This window comes from Panulirus ornatus, chromosome 3 (assembly GCF_036320965.1).
Source record: "Panulirus ornatus isolate Po-2019 chromosome 3, ASM3632096v1, whole genome shotgun sequence".
Taxonomy (NCBI): Eukaryota; Metazoa; Arthropoda; class Malacostraca; order Decapoda; family Palinuridae; genus Panulirus; species Panulirus ornatus.
The window spans coordinates 25,269,502-25,293,103 of NC_092226.1; the positions used below are offsets into that span (position 1 = coordinate 25,269,502).

The 23,602-nt window shown below is 39.8% G+C and overlaps 1 protein-coding gene across 9 annotated transcripts in view; it reads left to right on the forward strand.

The window, feature by feature from the left end:
* LOC139761399 (Fanconi anemia group J protein homolog) overlaps nt 1-23,602 on the forward strand; it is a 1,968,572-nt gene that overhangs the window by 952,674 nt on the left and 992,296 nt on the right. For 8 of the 9 annotated variants that reach the window (XM_071685544.1, XM_071685606.1, XM_071685598.1 and 5 more), the window contains 2 exons: nt 3,149-3,196; nt 7,392-7,519. In XM_071685544.1, coding sequence (XP_071541645.1) covers nt 7,415-7,519 — 105 coding nt within the window. In that variant the 5' untranslated portion in view covers nt 3,149-3,196; nt 7,392-7,414. Of the gene's footprint in view, nt 1-3,148; nt 3,197-6,923; nt 7,062-7,391; nt 7,520-23,602 lie in introns of those variants that run through there. The other variant, XM_071685588.1, reaches the window with a different exon arrangement.

Genomic DNA, 23,602 nt, shown 5'->3' on the forward strand with positions numbered 1-23,602 from the left:
TATATATATATATACACAAAAAAAGCAGATTGAGTGGTTCCAAGTGAAGGTTGGTCTGCGAAGGGGTTATTTAACTACCTCAGGGGCAATTTCCTTGAAAGAGTCCTGTTGTTATTCAGGATCTTGTTTCTAAAGGCTGCTGCAGTCCAAGACTGCGTTGCTTCCAGTAGCAGGAAAATGTAGACACCTTTTAGTTGTATTTTTTGACTTAATCGTGTTTTGAATGCCACAGCCTCGCCAAAGTACTTTTCACTCGCGGTTTGTCCTCGAGTAGGCGTAGTCCGGTAACTCTCTCTCTCTCTCTCTCTCTCTCTCTCTCTCTCTCTCTCTCTCTCTCTCTCTCTCTCTCTCTCTCTCTCTCTTTCATGTGGAGGGCGAGAGCGTTATCTCGGAGAGCGGGGGTGTGTGTGTTTGGAGGAATAGTGGTTCCAACAATGTTACATGGTTGCGAGGCGTGGGCAGTAGATAGGGTTGTGCGGAGGAGGATGGATGTGTTGGAAATGTAATGTTTGAGGACAATATGTGGTGTGAGGTGGTTTGATCGAGTAAGTAATGAAAGGGTAAGAGAGATGTGTGGTAATAAAGAGTGTGGTTGAGAAAGCAGAAAAGGGTGTATTGAAGTGGTTTCGTCACTTGGAGAGAATGAGTGAAGAAAAATTGACAAAGAGGATATATGTGTCAGAGGTGGAGGGAACGAGGAGAAGTGGGAGACCAAATTGGAGGTGGAAGGATGGAGTGAAAAAGATTTTGAGCGATCAGGGGCTGAACATGCAGGAGGGTGAAAGGCGTGCAAGGAATAGAGTGAATTGGAACGATGTGGTATACCGGGGTCGACGAGCTGTCAATGGAATGAACCAGGGCATGTGAAGTGTCTGGGGTAAATCATGGAAAGTTTTGTGGAGCCTGGATGTGGAAAGGGAGGTGTGGTTTCGGTGCATTACACATGACAGCTAGAGACTGAGTGTGAACGAATGTGGCCTTTGTTGTCTTTTCCTAGAGCTACCTCGCGCGCGTGCGGGGGGGAAGGGGGCTGTCATTCATGTGTGGCGGGGTGGCGACGGGAATGATTAAAGGCAGCGAGTATGAATTATGTACATGTGTATATATGTATGCGTCTGTGAATGTATATATATGTATACGTTGAAATGTATAGGTATGTATATGTGCGGGTGTGGACGTGTGTGTATATATATGTGTATGAGGGTGGGTTGGGCCATACTTTTGCCTGTTTCCTTGCGCTACCTAACGCGGGAGACAGCGACAAAGTATAATAGATAATATATATATATATTTTTTTTTTTTTTTTTTTTTTTTATACCTTGTCGCTGTCTCCCGCGTTTGCGAGGTAGCGCAAGGAAACAGACGAAAGAAATGGCCCAACCCCCCCCCCCCATATACATGTACATACACACGTCCACACACGCAAATATACATACCTACACAGCTTTCCATGGTTTACCCCAGACGCTTCACATGCCTTGCTTCAATCCACTGACAGCACGTCAACCCCTGTATACCACATGACTCCAATTCACTCTATTTCTTGCCCTCCTTTCACCCTCCTGCATGTTCAGGCCCCGATCACACAAAATCTTTTTCACTCCATCTTTCCACCTCCAATTTGGTCTCCCTCTTCTCCTCGTTCCCTCCACCTCCGACACATATATCCTCTTGGTCAATCTCTCCTCACTCATTCTCTCCATGTGCCCAAACCATTTCAAAACACCCTCTTCTGCTCTCTCAACCACGCTCTTTTTATTTCCACACATCTCTCTTACCCTTACGTTACTTACTCGCTCAAACCACCTCACACCACACATTGTCCTCAAACATCTCATTTCCAGCACATCCATCCTCCTGCGCACATCTCTATCCATAGCCCACGCCTCGCAACCATACAGCATTGTTGGAACCACTATTCCCTCAAACATACCCATTTTTGCTTTCCGAGATAATGTTCTCGACTTCCACACATTTTTCAAGGCTCCCAAAATTTTCGCCCCCTCCCCCACCCTATGATCCACTTCCGCTTCCATGGTTCCATCCGCTGACAGATCCACTCCCAGATATCTAAAACACTTCACTTCCTCCAGTTTTTCTCCATTCAAACTCACCTCCCAATTGACTTGACCCTCACCCCTACTGTACCTAATAACCTTGCTCTTATTCACATTTACTCTCAACTTTCTTCTTCCACACACTTTACCAAACTCTTGGAGGTGGAAAGATGGAGTGAAAAAGATTTTGTGTGATCGGGGCCTGAACATGCAGGAGGGTGAAAGGAGGGCAAGGAATAGAGTAAATTGGAGCGATGTGGTATACCGGGGTTGACGTGCTGTCAGTGGATTGAATCAAGGCATGTGAAGCGTCTGGGGTAAACCATGGAAAGCTGTGTAGGTATGTATATTTGCGTGTGTGGACGTATGTATATACATGTGTATGGGGGGGGGGGGGGGTTGGGCCATTTCTTTCGTCTGTTTCCTTGCGCTACCTCGCAAACGCGGGAGACAGCGACAAAGTATAATAATAATAATAATTATATATATATATATATATATATATATATATATATATATATATATATATATATATATATATATATATATATCTGGATAGTTATCGTGTTTTATATATATATGTCTGCATAGTTATCGTGTTTTAAGGTAAGCTACGTTAGATTTAGAATAGAACTATCCAGTCGTTTGAAATGTATGCTGTAGCGTTAGGATATTTAGTTGTGAAGGGAACTATTTTAATCTTAGCCAGAAATTATTGCTTCTATTTATTTCGATGTCAGTGTTAATGTATTTCAGGTGAGGTGGGATTATAGTAAGGCATTCTCAGGTTTTGCCTCACTTTATATCTTTCTCTGTTATTCAAGTAACATTTTTAGGCTTATCCGACTTAATGCTCTGTATAGAGACTCATATTACACGCATATTACCCTAATCTTTATAGGTTCGGATGATGGTCATGACTTAATACCGTAACGTAAGCTAATTAAACCAAACGTGCTTGTCCAAGCCTTGGTCTTTATTATCGACTTGTGATTTTTTGTATGAATGTTATTTGTATTTTTTTGTATTTCAAGAATTTGATTAGTTTATCTCCTGGAGTTTGATGTTTATTTTTGTGTGTTACCCTGCAGGTGGTGTGTCAGACGTGCGGTGATGCTGTGCAGTGCGGGATCAGTAGGGTAAGTTGAGACTTTTTTTTTTTCATTTTTGGAATGTACGCAGTTCCTGCGTTATATCCAACTTACCTGTAAACTAAGGTGTTGGGCAAGAACTGTGGACGCAGTTTGTGTAATGATTTATATTTAAGTAAATTCTGTATATTTTTCTTTTTTTGCATACTTTTTTTTTGGGGGGGGATATGAAAATTAAAGGACATTCAGCCAACAAGACGATAAACATCGCTTCTTGGGCAAGCATCCACCGCTGCTGTTGCAGGGAGGATCTGTGAAGGGACAGGATAGATTATAGCCAGGCCTTCACCTTAACATGGGTCATAGGACATATATATTATGAAGATCGGCTGTTCACCAGTGTCACACCACAGCGGTACCGGCAGCCTAATGAATTAACATGGTCCCTCACCACACTATAAGTCCAAAAGAAAATGAATTCCCAGATTTGGCCCCACCGTAGAGCAGAATCGAATCAGTGGGTCTCGTTATCATCATCTTGATTATTTCAGTTTATGGAGGAAGATTGGTAACATTTATTTCATAACTTGTCAGTTTAGTGGTTATGTTTCTCATTACATTAATTAATAAATTTTTGTCTCGTGTATGTGTTTAACATCTGATAATGATGTGTTCTGTTGTCATGCGATTGCATGTAGGGCATATTGGAGGAGAATTTTACGAATATATGTTGTAAGATTTTTTAATATGGTACAGTTTGTTCTTAAGTTGGCCAGCACGACTTCCTCTCTCTCCTGATCTTCTTGTAGGAAGTTTACCAGTGCGATCTTATGGATGTGCTTGTTGTTCATGATCAGGCTGATCCACTGACTTTGCCATAGAAGGTATAGATATGTCTTTCCCAAAGAAAGGCAAGAGCCTAGCCCCTAATGGATCGGAAAGACCATCGAGTTCTGATGAAGACGACTAGCCAACTGATTTGCCAGTTCCTTGCCGGAATGTTTGATTGATCAGGCACCCAAATCACTGTGATACCTTTGTAGATGTTAATACTCGAAAAACACAGCAGATCTGAAAAGAATTACTGGTATATCACGACTTAATTATATAGTCTGTGGCTTTGTAAGTGGTAAACACGTCAGTGGTAAAAAAATAGATGTCTGGTTCGGCAAATAGTACCATATGGAACGTTGAGTGAATTACACTCACCCACATATCCGTCCGTCTTGAAGCCATTTGTTCTGTGGAAGTGCTGGTGTAACTTCCTGATACACAATAGTTCGTCTTAGTTCCGACACGGGATTGCCTCCAAAGAGCCAACGTGTCGATATCCACATCTTTCATTTTAAAACCAGAGCTCACACCGAGTAAGTGTATTCTTAGGTGTAGGGGACTAAACTACTCTGCTTACGAATTGTTCAAATTGTTATATTTGGCGACAGGCAGCAGTGTTTCTCCCCGTGGCCGCTCGAACACCATACTTTGAGGACGGAAGTTCACAACGGGGCCAGAGAGGAAGCACATCCACAACCACTTCCAGTCTTTGCAGGTTAATGTTTAAGAAATGTTAGGAAATAATGTTTATAAAATTACGACAGGGGTGCGTATCTTGCTTGGCAAAGACTGTCTTACGATTAAGTTGGGTTACTGTGTGCGTGTTACAGGGATAGCTCTTTACACTCGTGTTGCTCCTTGCCTTAACCTTGTGTACATGTACGCTAGATAAAAAAGAAGCATCGGTGTACAATGGGTCCGATGCCTTCCGGAATGATTCGACCAGCTCCTGATGTGCGAGGGGTTGGTATGCTTGGTGTGAACCACAGCGAACGTTGTAAAACCTGAGATTAGGTTCATAACATTGCTTAACTCTTGAGACACGCCACACCGTGGCATTTCAGCTAATGTAGTAGTGTCAGCTAGCAGTGTCATGGTCATGCCAGTCACAATGGACTTCTCACCGGCAATACGCGAAGCTTTGCAGCCCTCCGTAAAGAGGGCTATGGCGTTTGTGGTAATGCCCGACAACTTGGTATTCACCGAAACAGCAGCACGGTGGATTCTGCGACATTGCTGAAAAGTGATATAGATAAGTTCCGTGGTTATATAACATCATATTCATATAAGTATATAACACTGTAAATAATTGACAGGATAAGTATCTAGTAGTCAATATGGCCCCCTCCTGACAGGGCTTCCAACGTGTAGCAGGTCAGACATATATTTCTCAGTATTCTCTTGTCCATGTGTCATGATGTTTGACACACTGTGCACTGATGCCTTTTGTTTGACACGGACTGTGCACTGATGCCTTTTAACTGAGTGCACCATATTTACTCCTATGTTTATCTGTACACACACACACACCTACCTGTGCCTATTACGACCACTTCTATGACATACACAACAGCAGTTTTATCTTTGAACCCTACAACTAATAAACTGTACGAAAGAGTAATTTTTTTTTACGGAGGCTTCAGTCACGTATATAAGTCCACATTAAGGCTGGGTTGAAATAGAAATTCGAGAGGTTAATGACCAATTCGGAAGAAACAAGGGAAAGTAATTACGAATTTTGGAGGTGAAAAACCTGTTTTTAGAATTAGTGGTGGAGCACACAAGGAGCAAGCTCTCGGAAGCAAAACCCAAAGTAACTCCTATAAGAACAGGAAAAGTGAGCCAACATTTCAGTGTTGGGGCAAGCGGGTCTTGTTTTGAAGTTACCCTTCAAAGTCGGATCACTTTCGACTCGACTCTGTCAAGTAAGGTTATATAACTAGTACTACCTCATATGTGAGGGCAGTACTTCATACAAGGATGGATCAATCCTATGTGTAAATGGAGCAATTGTTTAGGACATCTAGATAGAAGTCTCAGTTTCTTAGAAATAGACTTAGCTATTTCCATAATGTTGGGTCTCCAAGAAAGAGCGGATGTTACAGTAGTACCAAGTATGTTTATTGAGCCAGGAAATGGAATTACAGAACCCTCGTAGGAGAGAGCAAAGTTGAGGATTTTTCCATAGAGATGGGTAGAAACTTGTTCTTGGAGGCATTAAGCATACTCAATTTCACTACTCCACTGAGATATCCTGTCCAAGTCGGAGTTTATTGAGGACGTAGTGTCCAAACGAGATGCACATCAAGTGAGAAAAGGAGCAGAATTGAAGGATATGGGGAATAGAGTGTTGAGTCGTCAGCGTTTACATACACATTTTCAAGGTTAAGAAACGGGGCAACATGAGTGAAAAATCTCTCCTTTTAAACAGTTACTGATTGGTAATAACGCACACCCCAGCCGAAGCCAGTTGACCATTAAATTGAATAGTCCTGAGGGGAGGATTAACACCAGGGTTGGATGCAAGCTGATTGCCATGCCAAGGATTCGAACTATAGATGTCTTCCTACTCCGGGCTGACCCTGCTGACTTATGATCATTAATGCTAACCACTGCACCAGGGATGCTTGTGGTGAATGATTATGCGTAAATTTACATTTTACCTGAAGATTCATAAATTTTGTGAAGTGAGTTGGCAGACAAGATTATGCATCTTGTGATTGTGACTGGTTTTGAGAGGAAGTTAATAGAATAACCACAGATAAAGTAACTAGAATTTCTGACAACCCAGTTCTGGAGTCAACACTTAATCTGATTTCTTTCCTGACTATAAATTTCGTGTGCAGTGCTAACATCTCGTGTGCACTGTATTATGATCATCCCTTAAATGATATATAAACAAACATGGATATAAAGCAAGCACTGCACACCACGCACTACCTTAGAAAGCGAATTTCTGTCCGTTAACGTAGATAATGTAAACAATGAAGTATTGGTGAAGCAGTGACAAACTTCCCTTACTGACAGAGAACGTCAGAAGTAATAGTTGGCGGCAGGGAGGCAGCCACTGACCAGAGAGGTATTACCATTTGGGTTTCAGTAGGGATAGTGTTGACGGCGCTGTGAACAAGTTCTGCGGCGTTTGTCACGCCATATTTCAATCTGCATGCTTAGCCATTTCCAAGTACCTAGAATACCTCACTTCCTCCAGGTACTCAGACTGAACTGTCAGTTTTCCCTGCTTTGTCTAGTTACCTCTGCAGACATTTACTGTCAACATTTTCCTTTTACACATACTCCCAAACTCAGACAGGAGCTTCTGCAGTTTCTTACTGCAAAAAGCAAATGTGATGTTGATTATCCAGTGGTACTTTTTGTCCTTAACAGTGGCTGGTGTTTTTCCACACAGGAAGGAGGAAGTAACGTGAAGTCATGAGTAGCGAAAATCAGCAGCAGCAAAATGTTTACACTATTGGGGGCGTCAAAGTGCAGTTCCCTGCCAAGCCTTATCCATCCCAGATGGCTATGATGGCACAGGTCAGTTATTTTTCAAGGGACACTGTACATTTTTCTAGTTTTGCATGTTATTATCCCTGATTATACTTAGCAATTATATAAGTGCATTATATTGTTAATGACATTTGCCTGCTAAGAGAGATTTTTGATCTGGTGTTTAGATTTCTTAATTTTGTATGTGCTTTTGAGGGGGGGTCACTTTCTTCTCTTATTCAGTATGTAGGAATGCATCATTCTGTCATGTGGTCCCTTATACTGGATGTTATAAGTAATCATAGAGTTAGAATACACCATTTTATTTGTAATGTTTTTCTTGTATTTTGAATTAGAAATGTGTGTATGTAGTTGGAGTTTCCCAAACATCTCTCTTAGATGTTATTTACTGTTCATACTGAGTAGGCACACATTCTTGAATTAGCAGAGGTCATTTCCTTCATCAGATATCTCTGATTATGACTTTTGAAAAAGTTAGTTTTGTCTTCGTACAATTATATATATCTTTTAGTGACCAACATGGCATGAACAAAATGTTTCCCAGTCAAACAGCATCTTGGTTTAAATGAATGAGAAAAAAAAAAGAAATGTACAAATTAATCAGAGCTCTATAGGTGTTTTCAAACCTGACTCCTTTAAGGTAGAAAGTTTGTAAGAAAAGGGAAAGATGAAAGGTGGAAGAAAATTACACAGCTTGGCTGTTCAAGGAAAGAGGTGAGGTATCATAATGGTCAGTCCTTTGGTGGCTAGTCTGCACACACAAACTAAGGGAAACAGCTGCCAGATGCATGCCTTGAATCCAAGCCATTGGGATGGGGATGCTTGCTGATAGCCCAAAAGAACAGCAGCCAAAAGGATACTTGTAGAAGAGAGAGAGAGAAAGAGCGAGCATGAACATTATGGAATACAGAAAGGGATGGTGGAACAGAAAAGTGATGCCAAGAGAATTGATGAGATAGAAGGCTTTAGATTCCACTTTTGGAGGAAGAACCATCCCAGATATGTGAGCAATACTCCATACTAGGATGAATGAAACCCTTCAAGAAATGAAATAGCTGCTCACAAGAAAAATTATGGCACCCTTACAAACCCCGCCAGTTTTTCGAAAACGGAGTGTGACATTGATAATATTTATGTAGGATATCTAGGATAGCGTGGAAGATGTGGTCTTACCCAACAAGTTTATGTTATTACAAGTTTGAATTGTGGTGTTCTGAAATTGAAAAGAGGGAAACAGATGACTCAGAGATAAAGGGAGAAATTGCATTTTAGCACGGTAAAATTGACTAAGTTATTGTATCCCTAGTCTAAGATGCTGTGTGCATCTGAATTGCAGAAGGAAGTGCTTTCTGTATTGGAAAGAGAGAAGTATATGGAAGAGAACAGGGAAAGTGAGATGAAGTGAGTAAAATGGAATCATCAGCACAAGAGTAAGACAGGATTAAAGATAAAAGAAAAATCATTTAAAGATAGAAGAAAGATAGTAGGCAATAGGATAAAACCTTAGGTTATACCATTGTTGATAGGAGTTAATGTCCCTTCATGACAGACTACTTTGAAAGAATGGGCTAGGAAGAGAGAGAAGCAGGAGAACTTAAAGGGAGTTAAGAAAGTAGAATTATTCCACACCATATCAAATGCTTTGGAGAAGTTGAGGGCTATGAAAAAAGTTTCACAGAAATCTGTGCAAGAGGGAGAAATCACCAGTAGACTAGCACTGCTAAATCCACATTGATGATCTGAAAGAAGGGAATGAAATGCCATGGTTTTTGAAAAGTGAGAGTTACAAAGTTTCAAAAACAATAGAGATGGAAGTGATAGCAGTAGAGGGGTTAAAGGAGTTTCTTTCCTTAGGGATACATCACACTAAGGCAGGCTTCTAAGACGAAGGAAAAATTTTCTTTTTTTTAAAGACAGGCAAAATAAGCAAGCAAGGGTCAGAGTCAGCTGAGGGGCACACTTCATTAGGAAGTGATGAGGTTGCCATCTGATCCATACTCCTAGTCCAAGTTGAGCTGGGAGAGTACTTGGAACACTTGGCTCAAAGAAAAAAGGGGATGGTATAGGTTCATGAGGAGATTGACATAGAGGATTAGAAAGAGAATCATTCAGGTAGAATTAGAAGAAAGTGCAGTATGAAAAACAGCATCTTTATCGTTTGGATTAAGGAACAGAAATATATGTCAATAGAAGATGAACTGTCAACAAGAGCAGTAGTAATGGTGAGAACTGACAGGTGACAGGTGTTTGCACAGTGTGACATGTGTGACAAAGATTTAGGAAACTCTTGGCTCTAAATGCACTTTGATGGAAAGACCACTGTGGATAATGAGACTGTATATTAGTGTAAGTTAATGAAGTGTTTCTTACCTTCTGTTGGTATTTTGTTGTCTGCAGACCCTCCACTTTGAATACATATCAACAAAGATGTTTTGAAAATTTAGAATAAAATTCTTTATCAGTAAGGTTGAGTTTGTTCTTTAAGTGTGAAACTAGGAGTTTAAAGATAAAGGTGCACTAAGGTAATTTACAGTGCTTATATTAGAAATTGCACTTCTGTTCAAATATCTCATAAACAAGTATCAAGGGTTCTTTCTCGGTGTAACATATATCAAGAGTTTACCTAATCTTTTACTGATAGTTATGAACTAATTTACAATCTTGTTTGATGATTAAGTAGATATGGAGAGATATTGATTAGTTGACAATATTTTTGATGCCATATGTGGATGTGTGGTAATAAAAAAAGTGTGTTTGAGAAAGCAGGAAAGGGTGTATTGAAATGGTTTGGTCACATGAAGAGAATGAGTGAAGAAAAATAGACAAAGTGGATATATGTGTCACAGGTGGAGGGAACGAGAAGTGGGAGACCAAATTGGAGGTGGAAGGATGGAGTGAAAAACATTTTGAGCGATTGTGGCCTAAACATACAGGAGGGTGAAAGGCGTGCAAGGAATAGAGTGAATTGGAACGATATGGTACACCAGGGCCGATGTGCTGTCAGTGGATTGAACCAGGGCCCTGTGAAGCATCTGGGGTAAACCATGGAAGGTTTTGTGGGGCCTGGATGTGGAAAGGGAGCTGTGGTTTTGGTGCATTACACATGACTGATATAAACTGAGTGTGAACGAAGGTGGCCTTTGTTGTCTTTTCCTAGTGCTACCTTGCACGCATGTGGAGGGAGGGGGTGCCGTTTCATGTGTGGTGGGGTGGTGATGGGAATGGATGAAGCAGCAAGTGTGGATGTATACACGTGTATATATGTATATGTCTGTCTGTGTGCATGTGTGGGCATTTATGTATATAGATGTGTGTGTTGGTGGGTTGGGCCATTCTTTCCTCTGTTTCCTTGCGCTACCTCACTGACACGGGAGACAGCAACTAAGTTTAATAATATTTTGTATTTTATTATACTTTGTCGCTGTCTCCCGCATTAGCGAGGTAGCGCAAGGAAACACGAAAGAATGGCCCAACCCACCCACATACACATGTATATGCATATACGTCCACACACGCACATTTACATACCTATACATATCAACGTATACATATATATACACACACAGACATATACATATGTACACATGTACATAATTCATACTGTCTGCCCTTATTCATTCCTGTCGCCACCCTGCCAGACATGTAATGAAAACCCCCTCCCCCACATGTGCATGAAGTAGTGCTAGGAATAGACACAAAGGCCACATTTGTTCACACTCAGTCTCTAGCTGTCATGTACAATGCACCACAGCTCCCTTTCCACATCCAGGCCCCACAGAACTTTCCATGGTTTACCCCAGACGCTTCACATGCCCTGGTTCAATCCATTGACAGCACGTCGACCCCGGTATACCACATCGTTCCAATTCACTCTATTCCTTGCACGCCTTTCACCCTCCTGCATGTTCAGGCCCCGATCACTCAAAATCTTTTTCACTCCATCTTTCCACCTCCAATTTGGTCTCCTACTTCTCCTCGTTCCCTCCACCTCTGACACATATATCCTCTTGGTCAATCTTTCCTCACTCATTCTCTCCATGTGACCAAACCATTTCAAAACACCCTCTTCTGCTTTCTCAACCACACTCTTTTCATTACCACACATCTCTCTTACCCTTTCATTACTTACTCAATCAAACCACCTCACACCACATATTGTCCTCAGACATAAATGAATATGTGGATGTGATTAAGTGAAAACTTTAACTTGTGTAAGGAGTCAGATAGATATACTCTGTTAAACCAAATTGAAAGAAGAGATTTGGAAGTTCCAGAGTGTGATGCAGAGTAGAATAAGATTTTCCTTGAATTGGCACAGAGGACAGGAGAAAGCTGCAAAGACAATAAGGCATAGAGAATTGAGAAAAAAACAAAAAGTAGTATATTTAGGTACAATAATTACCGAGAGCAGGACAGAGAATATGATTGTTAAAGAAATATGGAGTAAATGAGAGGTGGAAGAAAATTATGGAATATTTTTTGTTTAGCATGTGGAGTTATGTACTCATAAGAAAGAGAGGAACAGCTAATGATAATTAGAAAATTTAAACCCTTAGTTTATATACAATTTGATAGCTAAGAAGATTAGAGAGAGACCAGTAAGAACTGAAATAGGAAAAGATAAAGACACCCAGATGTTGGCCAACAAAACTGAGAGAGAAAATGAGTACAAATATGATTGAAAACATTAAGAATATTCTTAAAAAGGAATGGGATGAATTTAAAGGAATTAGAATCCTGCCTAAGAATTAGGACATGGAGTGGTTATTTTCAGAATGAGAGGGAATAAAGACTGCTTACTTCAGGATTTGTGTAACCAGTCAAATCAGTGTTTAACAAGTTCAAAATGAGTATCAGATAACCTTGTTGATGAGGCCCAAAGCAAGAAAGGTCAGGGTCAACCATAGATCAAACTGCAGGGGTAGAAGACATCCCACAACAGTGGTATTATAGCCTCAGGATTGTTTTATGAAATTTCCACATCACTTGCATAGTCTGTTATCCAGGCTGTCTGAAAGATATTAGAGAATAGATATTGAAGTTTTGTTTGGTGCTCTGTCACAGTGGGATGATATATGAAGCAGTTAAGTTCTTGTATGGGCTCAGCTCTGCTTATGTAAGGTATATGTTTTAAGATAAACTAATTCATGGACTAGGCATAGCATTGGCTCTCTTTTAGTCTTTGTTCCTACTGAGAATTTCTGCAAATCTGTTGTTCATAAGGCCAGACATTACACATAGTAAATGTGTTGACCTCTCATCTTTCTCAGTGAAAGATCTTGGTTGTTCTTGGCCAAAATTATTTTTACAGTTGTAGATGCATGTTTCCTCCTTTTTTCCATCTTGAAAATTGTAGCTGTCTTTCCTTCAGATGTAATCACACTCTTTCGTTTATTCTCATCTTTAATTGTATTTTGTAAAATTTTGACTCTGAGAACAGAGTTTATTGATCATTCACCATGTAAACCTTCATTTATTCTTCTGTAGAATTTCAAGGACTTGTTCTTCCTCAGCAAGTTCATGGATGAACTGAGTATAAATAGAATTGTAAACTCAAAGTATGTGAGATAGAAATGAGAAAATGGGATCTCATGATTGTAAGTCTCCTTCCCCACGTATACAAGTAGGTAATTACAACCCAAGTACAAACACTCGCATGTTCATGGTCTGCAATAGCTGTATGAACTGAATTCATGTGAAGCATCTGGGGTAAATCGTGGAAAGTTTTGTGGGGTCTGGATGTGAAAATGAGCTGTGGGGTCAGTGCATTACACATGGCAGCTAGAGACTGAGTGTGAACAAATGTGGCCTTTATTGTCTTTTCCTAGTGCTACCTTGCACAAGCACGGGGGGGAGGGTGGTGCTGTTTCATATGTGGCGGGGGGAATGGATGAAGGCAGCAAGTATGAATATGCACGTGTATATATGTATATGTCTGTGTATGTATATGTATGTCAACATGAAATAATTGTAAGGCTCCTTCTCCATGTATACAAGTAGGTAATTACAACCCAAGTACAAACACTCACATGTTCATTGTCTGCAACAGATATATGAACTGAATTCATGTAAAGTGTCTGTGGTAAACCATGGAAAGTTTTGTGGGGCCTGGATGTGGAAAGGGAGCTGTGGGGTCAGTGCATTGCACATGGCAGCTAGAGACTGAGTGTGAACAAATGTGGCCTTTATTGTCTTTTCTTAGTGCTACCTTGCACGAGCACGGGGGGAGGATGGTGCTGTTCCATGTGTGGCAGGGTGGCGGTGGGAATGGATGAAGGCATCAAGTATGAATATGCACATGTGTATATATGTATATGTCTGTGTATGTATATGTATGCCTACATGAAATGTATAGGTATGTTTATGGGCGTGTGTGGGTGTTAATGTATATGCATGTGTATGTGGGTGGGTTGGGCCATTCTTTCGTATGTTTTATTGTGGTACCTCGCTAACCTGGGAGATAGCGAATAAGTATAATAAGAAAAATAATGATAAAAGAAGGAAATTATAGGTTATCTGAAAGTTGACAGCCCCCTCCTTTAGATATATTTGGGTTTCCTGATTTTCATTCCAATATATGGTTTTTGGATTAAAAGTAGAATGTTCCTCAGCTAATTCTCTTAGAATTTGCGTTCTGCTTTGTCATGATGAGATGAAAATGGCATGTACACTTGATCTGTATATTTGGCTTAGATAAGTGCTTTACTGGGAAATTATATGAATGATTTAAGTTGCATCCCATCTCATGGGACTTCCACATATGATTGGAAAGTTATTGAGGAGATTGTGGGGTTATCATAGCTTTGTGTCATTCAGGAGTGCAGGCTGACCTTGAAGTCTACATAACACTTGTGTGACTACCATCTTTATGAGTCAACTTCTTTTATTATTCGATTCCATCATACATACCTGTTTGCCATTTTTTGTGTCGGCGAGGTAACACCAGAAACAGACGGAGAAAAGCTGCATTCGCTTGCATCCAAAACTACAGCCCCCCTATCCACAGCCAGCCCCTACAGATCTTTCCATGATTCCTCAGCATCTTGCATATCCTGGTTCAGTCCACTGACAGCCTGTTGACATGCATTCCATATCATTCCAGTTCACCCTATTCCATGCACACCTTTCACCCTCCTGCATGTTCAGGCCCCAGTCACTTAAAATCTTTTCACTCTAGCCTTCCATCTCTAGCTTTGTGTCCCCCTTTTCATTGTCCCCTCCACTTCTGACACGCATATCCTTTTTGTCAACCCATCCTCACTCATTCTGTCTGTATGTCCAAACCATTGTAGCACTCCCTCTTCAGCTTGTATACAAACAAGGGTATTCATAAGTGATCTGAAATTTTGTTTTTGCTCTTTTAACTTCCTTCAGTTATGATGAAATAATGATTTCCTGGTAGACATGATTTTTTTATTTTTTGTAGGATTTGCACTGTGAAGTCCTTCGTATGTTTCCATACACAGTATTAAGTAGTCAGATTGCACTGTGGTACTTAGAGACATTCATCTACAGATAGGAATACCCATGACAAATTCTTGTTTTTTGGAGATGAAAATGGTGTTCTACCTTGCTGGACATGTGGTACAAGTAGATGGAGGGAAGAGAAGCCAGATGGGTGCCTCTAAATGCAGTGTTTCTTCAGTGTCATTTTATTGTTGTAATTACAAGAGTAATAAGAGCATTGGATATGAGGCTGACCAGAAATTGACTGTCTTAGTGATGAAAGATGTCATTTGTCGTTATACTTTTGAAAATAATTTACAAAGAGGCAAAGTGACTAGTCTACTTGCCTTCCCTCTCTTTTATCTTTGTAAATAATTTATGTTTTACCTCCAACCCTAATCAATTTTACACTTACAGCTCCACTCATCATACTTCATCACTAATATTCATTGCTTTTTTCTTAAAGATCATATTTCCACTCATAATTTGGAACTGTGTAACAATGCAGAATGGAAAAGCAGTAACTTGGTTAAATTCAACTGCAAAAATGTAGTTTCATCATATTTATAATTTCTAAAGCTCACTTGTTTCCTACTATTTGGTGTCAAAATGCCTCATTATATTTCTCTAATAGTGTGCTCATGTTGTGCATAACCAAATCCTCCACTCTCTCTTGGAAACCTGACATAATGAACATTTTGAAAGATTATTCTCAAAAGCTGAGAGTATTGAAGAGGTGATGCTAATATTATCCTTGTGAGCAACTATTCCATATCTGTAGGAACTTTCATCCCAGTATGGAGTGCTGCTTATTCATAAGGATTAACAACAGTGAGTTTTTCTTTCCTTTTCAGAGAACCTGTGGAATTCTTTTCCACATTTTTGTCCTTCTTCCCATACAAACTTCTAAGGAGTTTGGATTAATCCTTCTTGTATTCTTATTTCACATACCTGTTATCTTACCTTTCATTCAGGATAGCCATGATTGGAGCATATTTTTGCCCATGCTATGTTGGGTATTATGGGAAAATAAGTTTAGATTGAGATTACAGAAACATGGATTAAGATTGAGGTGTAGTTTAAGTGTATGAAAGAAAATTGCTTTTGTTACTCATAAGCACCTCTTCAAACGATACACAAATTCCATTTGAAAATATAATTTGTTTATTTTTTTTCTTATTAAAGGAGCTTGGCTGTGAACTTTTATAAGCTTAAGGAAGTAAATTGGGATGTACTGGAATTTTTGTGAATTTGTCCATCACTTTTGTGTTGAAATTAAAAACTAGTGACATATACAGTATAATTACATGGCCAAGTTAGGTTAGAATTCATAAAGAATTGCAGTCAGGCTATACAGGTGTAACAATAGCTGTTGGGAGATTGGATGAAGGGGACATTTAAGATTATTAATCAGAAGCAAAACTATCAGATGATTAAAGGATTAATTGAAGGGCGGGGAAATTGACAATAACAGAGAAACAGAATTAGAAGTTGCAACAAAATGGAGGAAGAAATTAAGAAAATTTTTATTTATTTTTTATTATGCTTTGTCGCTATCTCCTGCGTTAGCGAGGTAGCGCAAGGAAACAGACAAAACAATGGCCCAACCCACCCACATACACATGTATATACATACATCCACACACACACATATACATACCTATACGTCTCAACGTATACATATATATACACACAAAGACATATACATATACATACTCATGTACATAATTCATACTGTCTGCCCTTATTCATTCTTGTTGCCACCCCACCACACATGAAATGACAATCCCCTACCCCCGCATGTGCACGAGGTAGCACTAGGAAAAAGCAACAAAGGCCACATTCGATCACACTCAGTCTCTAGCTGTCATGTATAATGCATCGAAACCACAGCTCCCTTTCCACATTCAGGCCCCACTAAACTTTCCATGGTTTACCCCAGATGCTTCACATGCACTGGTTCAATCCATTGACAGCATGTCGACCCCGGTATACCACATCATTCCAACTCACTCTATTCCTCGCACGCCTTTCTCCCTCCTGCATGTTCAAGCCCCTATCACTCAAAATCTTTTTCACTCCATCCTTCCACCTCCAATTTGAAAACTGCCATCAAATGGAAGAGGAAATTAGGCAACTTAGAAATATGATCAAAGGACATGGTAAAATCAAAGTGGTTGAAAGAATTCAGTCTGAATATAGCCAGAGGAAAGAAAGAACACTGTGAAGTGATAAAGTATTAACAAAATTGATAGTAGGGTCTTCTCTGGATGCCCATGTGACAGGTCAACAAAAGGTTCTTAGCTCAAAGGAACAAATTTTGGGGCTATATGATAGAAGACATTAATTGATGCTGAGGAATAGAGAGCTGAGGACATTGAAGCATGGTTTCTGTGAAGAAAGTTTGAAATAGGTGTAGGATATTGAGGATCAGTGGATGTTGGCAAAAATGGAGATTTTAGCAAAAAGACACTCAGGCTGGTGGAGAAGCAACATTGTAGTAATTGATCAACATGTAGGTCGCACTAAGAGCACTGGTGAAATGAGAGGTAGATAGATTTATATCATATAGCAAGGAGGAACTTTGGCAAGCTAAGAAACTCAAAGACAAGGTGGACTTCACTGGGATATTTATCTTTTGTGAACAGTCAAAGGAAATGAGCAAGAAAAGTAAAGAATGCAGTCAGAGGGCAGAAAACTGGGTATGCCAAAGGAAACAAGAGGATGGGGCTGACCTGCCAGCTCTGTAGAGAAGTCAGGAGATGGTAATGTCATAGTGAAAGCAATATATACAAGTGATGATAGGTTAGTAGGTAATGATAAAGTGCTAGTATTCAAGGAGCATACAAGTGAAAGTGCACCTGATATTGTTGAAGTCATGGAAACAAAGCTTAGTTCTGTGTCACCTTTTATATCTAGATGGATACATGAATATAGGGAGTGAAAGGAGGAAGAGGATTGCTCTAATAAGAGATGAAATTAAGTTTCAGGAAATAATGGAAGATGGCCCATGTAGACAACATATTATGGAAAAAATGGTGTTGGGATAGGAGTGTACAGTATTTGTGTTGTATAATCCTCCAAATATGAAACAGTAAAATGCACACTTCTTAGAGTTGTGAAATGCCTGATAGTGGGGTATTTCAGTTAAGAGTGGATAGACTCGGGGAATTTGAATTCTCATGATGACAGGGAGTAATGAAGACAGAGGTGTTTATTGTATATAGGAAATTTTGTATATCAGCATGTCATTGAGCATCTAGGATGAGAGTGGCTGATACACTGTCATTGCTAGATCTTACCTTCATACATAATAGCATGAACATGGAGAGTATTATATATAATACACTGGTTGGAAGAATTGATCATGTGATGCTCAAGTTTGTCTGTTTTTTAAAGGAGGATGTTAAGAGAAGAGACAAGACAAGACACTAAAGAGGAGATATAAACCTCAAAAATTTTTGTGGTAATATTGATTAGGAAATGGAATTCAGTGGACAGGAACCTAGGAATTGAGGTGAATTTTTTTTTTGTAATCTACAGTGAAGGAGTATGACTCTAACTTTGAATAAAAAGAAAATGTTAAGAAATAGGGAAGAATGGTTTAATAAAAGATGTCGGAAACAAAGGGGTTTTGTTATTTGTAGTGGTGAAGATATAGGCAAAACTCCAGTCATCCAGCATTTGTTTGATATAAGAGAGGAATGAACAAGAATAACAGGATAAGAAAGAAGAAAAAACTCTTAAAAGAATATTGTGAACAAAGCCAAAGAAAATCTAAAGATTTTCCATAAATTCCTCAGGAGTGAATCGTCAGTTAAAGAGCAGCCTATCAAGCTAAGGGATTCAGGGGGAAGATTGCACAGGATGATGTAAGGATATGTGAGGAACTGTAACACATTCAAAAGTTTTTAGAATGAGGACATTACAGTCCTAAAAGCAGTGAGATGGAATGGGGAGGAGGTCTAAAAAAGCAGAGATATTTAGAAAAGACATTAAGAGAATAGTAAATAGTTTTGACTCATACAAGGTTCATGGTCCTGATGAAATTTTACCCTGTGTACTGAAGATGTGTGCAGATACACTGGACAAACCTCTTGAAACAGTGGTCAAGATGTTAGTGGAGAAAGGCAGAGTGCTAAGGGAGTGAAAAAGGGCAAAGGACATGCCTGTTTCTAGGAAAGGAGACTAGGAGGAGGCACTAAACTACAAATCAGTTTTCTTGATGACTGGTTTATGAGGTTGTGGAATAGATAATCGGAAAGTAAATGGATGATTTTCTACAGATGAGATATTACCTAAGTGAGGGACTGCACATTTTTAGGGAAAGAATATTATGTGCAATGCTCTTAGATTCCTTTGAGAGAGTGAGCTTTATCTTTGACAAAAGGTAAAGCTGGATGGACTGTTTTTGTGAAGATTTCTAGAAAACATGACACCTGATCATATGGGAAGCTGATTGAAAACCTGGATCACCAGGCAGGAATAAAGGGGAGACTCCCTCAATAGATAGATTATCTTTGTGGAAGAATATTAAGGGTGAAAGTCAAAGGAACCTTCTCCATATGGGTTAGGGTTACCAGTAGTGCCACAGGGTTTTGTTTTGTACCAATACTAAATGTTTTGCTGTAAGATATGGACTCCTGCCAGAATATGATCTGGATAAGATTGATGCAGACTGCATACAGAAAGTTAAGAAATTGTGTGATGGAGAATGTTCAAGAGATGGGATAATATAAGGGTAAAAGTCCCTCCTCATACAGTACAGATAAGTAATTAACAGCACACACACACACACACACACACACACACACACACACACACACACCTGGCATAAGCTAGGGTGTATTTATGCATCCATATATTGAAAAAGACATAATAGATACATGCAGGATTAAGAAGATGAGGCAGCACGAGTATAAAATTCTATCCCCATGACATGCAGATAGTACTTTTATAGTTTAAGAGTGGTAGATGAATGGAACAAATTGACTGATAACATGGTTAATGTAAACAGCATGCATGAATTTAAGATCTTCTACAATGGCAGTTCAAAAGATGATGCACTGCAAATGTAAAATTCTGTCCCCATGCAGTATAGATAAGTAATTACATACATGCTTATTTTAACTTGTGCACTTATTGCTTTCAGCACTTCATTTATGTAGAGATGTGCACATTATATGCTTGGATATGGTTGCTTGAAATGTATATACTTCATGTATATTTGATTCTTTGTAGGGTAGGTGAACTACCCAAACTTACAGACATGTTTGAAATGTTTTTGTATTTTCTCAGTTCTGATTAATTAGAAATAAAAAAAATCTTTCTTGAATTACTTTCCCTAGATTTAGAATGATAACTACTGTAATTATAAAACTTGTCAACAAAAAACGATCTGTATTAACTCATTGCTCTTACATAATGATTCTCATAAAAGTGTGTACTATACTGTATCTCATAGGAAAATAACTTTTTTTTTTTAAGTATTTTCAGTTGATATACAAATCATCTCAGAGGGCATGAGTATCACCACCATCAGCCTTGGGAGTATCCTATTGTTGTATCACCCTTACTTTCGAATGGTAGACATAAACCCTCAAATGATAGATCCTGAGGAGTTTCCTGATAGTCCCCTGTGTCCTAGTAGAAGTGAATCCTGCTCAACACCCATTCCTGGTCTGCTTTAATCCCTGGATGGTTTTCAAGGATGATGATCACTGATAATCTCTTATATTTAGTTTGTTATGAGAGAGATTCCAACATAGATGGTATCTCATTGCAGTAGTAGTAGTATCACCCATAGCACGATAATTACCTCAGGAATGATGGTATTTTGCTGAAATATGATTCCCTTGAAGTTTTAAGCTTCTTAACCAAAAGGTGTTCCATGGGAAGTAAGTTTTACTCAAAATTCTCTGAGATACATGGGTCCTTCAAGAGCATGTTGTCTTCTCTCACTGTGTATATGAAATTATTTATTTTAAATGATAAACCACAAAGTTATTAGTTTTGAACTTTATTGTTGATATGTATATTTATTTATTTATTTATTATACTTTGTCTCCCGCGTTAGCGAGGTAGCGCAAGGAAACAGACGAAAGAATAGCCCAACCCACCACACACACACACACACATGTAAATACATACACAACCACACACGCACATTACATACATATACATTTAAACGTATACATATATATACATACACAGACCAGCTTCTGCAGTTTCTCACATGAATCAGCCACCAGCGCTGTATCATCAGCGAACAACAACTGACTCACTTCCTAAGCTCTCTCATCCCCAACAGACTTCATACTTGCCCCTCTTTCCAAAACTCTTGCATTCACCTCCCTAACAACCCCATCCATAAACAAATTAAACAACCATGGAGACATCACACACCCCTGGTGACTGAGTTTGGTAAAGTGTGTGAAAGAAGAAAGTTAAGAGTAAATGTGAATAAGAGCAAGGTTATTAGGTACAGTAGGGTTGAGGGTCAAGTCAATTGGGAGGTGAGTTTGAATGGAGAAAAACTGGAGGAAGTGAAGTGTTTTAGATATCTGGGAGTGGATCTGGCAACGGATGGAACCATGGAAGCAGAAGTGGATCATAGGGTGGGGGAGGGGGCGAAAATTCTGGGAGCCTTGAAGACTGTGTGGAAGTCGAGAACATTATCTCGGAAAGCAAAAATGGGTATGTTTGAAGAAATAGTGGTTCCAACAATGTTGTATGGTTGCGAGGCATGGGCTATGGATAGAGTTGTGCGCAGGAGGATGGATGTGCTGGAAATGAGATGTTTGAGGACAATGTGTGGTGTGAGGTGGTTTGATCGAGTAAGTAACGTAAGGGTAAGAGAGATGTGTGGAAATAAAAAGAGCATGGTTGAGAGAGCAGAAGAGTGTGTTTTGAGATGGTTTGGGCACATGGAGAGAATGAGTGAGGAAAGATTGACCAAGAGGATATATGTGTCGGAGGTGGAGGGAACGAGGAGAAGAGGGAGACCAAATTGGAGGTGGAAAGATGGAGTGAAAAAGATTTTGTGTGATCGGGGCCTGAACATGCAGGAGGGTGAAAGGAGGACAAGGAATAGAGTGAATTGGAGCGATGTGGTATACCGGGGTTGACGTGCTGTCAGTGGATTGAATCAAGGCATGTGAAGCGTCTGGGGTAAACCATGGAAAGCTGTGTAGGTATGTATATTTGCGTGTGTGGACGTATGTATATACATGTGTATGGGGGTGGGTTGGGCCATTTCTTTCGTCTGTTTCCTTGCGCTACCTCGCAAACGCGGGAGACAGCAAAAAAAAAAAAAAAAAAAAAAAAAAAAAAAAAAAAACATACACAGACATATACATATATACACATGTACATAATTCATACTTGCTGCCTATATTCATTCCGTCGCCACCCCGCCACACATGGAATGACAACCCCCTCCCTCCACATGTGTGCGAGGAAGTGCTTGGAAAAGACAACAAAGGCCACATTTGTTCACACTCAGTCTCTAGCTGTCATGTATGATGCTCTGAAACCACAGCTCCCTTTCCACATCCAGGCCCCACAAAACTTTCCATGGTTTACCCCAGATGCTTCACATGCCCTGGTTCAATCCATTGACAGCATGTTGACCCCGGTATACGACATCATTCCAGTTCACTCTATTCCTTGCACGTCTTTCACCCTTCTACATGTTCAGGCCCCGATCGCTCAAAATCTTTTTCATTCCATCTTTCCACCTCCAATTTGGTCTCCTACTTCTCATTCCCTCCACCTCTGACACATATATCCTCTTTGTCAATCTTTCCTCACTCATTCTCTCCACGTGATCAAACCATTTCAAAACACCCTCTTCTGCTCTCTCAACCACACTCTTTCTATTACCGCACATCTCTCTTACCCTATCATTACTTACCTAATCAAACCACCTTACAACAATATTGTCCTCAAACATCTCATTTCCAACACATCCACCCTCCTCGGCACAACTCTATCTATAGCCCACGCCTTGCAACCATATAACATTGTTAGAACCACTATTCCTTAAAACATACCCATTTTCGGTTTCCGAGATAATGTTCTCTCCTTCCACACATTTTTTAATGCTCCCAGAACTTTCACCCCCTCCCCCATCCTGTGACTCACTTCTGCTTCCATAGTTCCATCCGCTGCCAAATCCACTCCCAGATATCTAAAACACTTCATTTCCTCCAGTTTTTCTCCATTCAAACTTACCTCCCAATTGACTTGTCCCTCAACCCTACTGTACCTAATAACCTCTTATTCACATTTACTCTCAGCTTTCTTCTTTGATACACTTTACCAAACTCGGTCACCAGCTTCTGCAGTTTCATGTACACATGTATATACATAAACACTCACACACGCACATTTACATACATATCCATACTTGTTACCTTCATCCATTTCCATTGCCACCCCACCACACACGAAATAGCTTCCCCCCCTTCCAGCAAGGTAGTGCTAGGAATAGCCAAAAAAAAAAAAAAAAAAAGGCCACATTCGTTTACACTCGGTCTCTAGCTGTCATGCGTAATGCACTGAAACCACAGCTCCCTTTCCATGTCCAGGCCCCACAGACCTTTCCATGGTTTACCCCAGATGCTTCACATGCTCTGGTTCAATCCATTGACAGCACGTTGA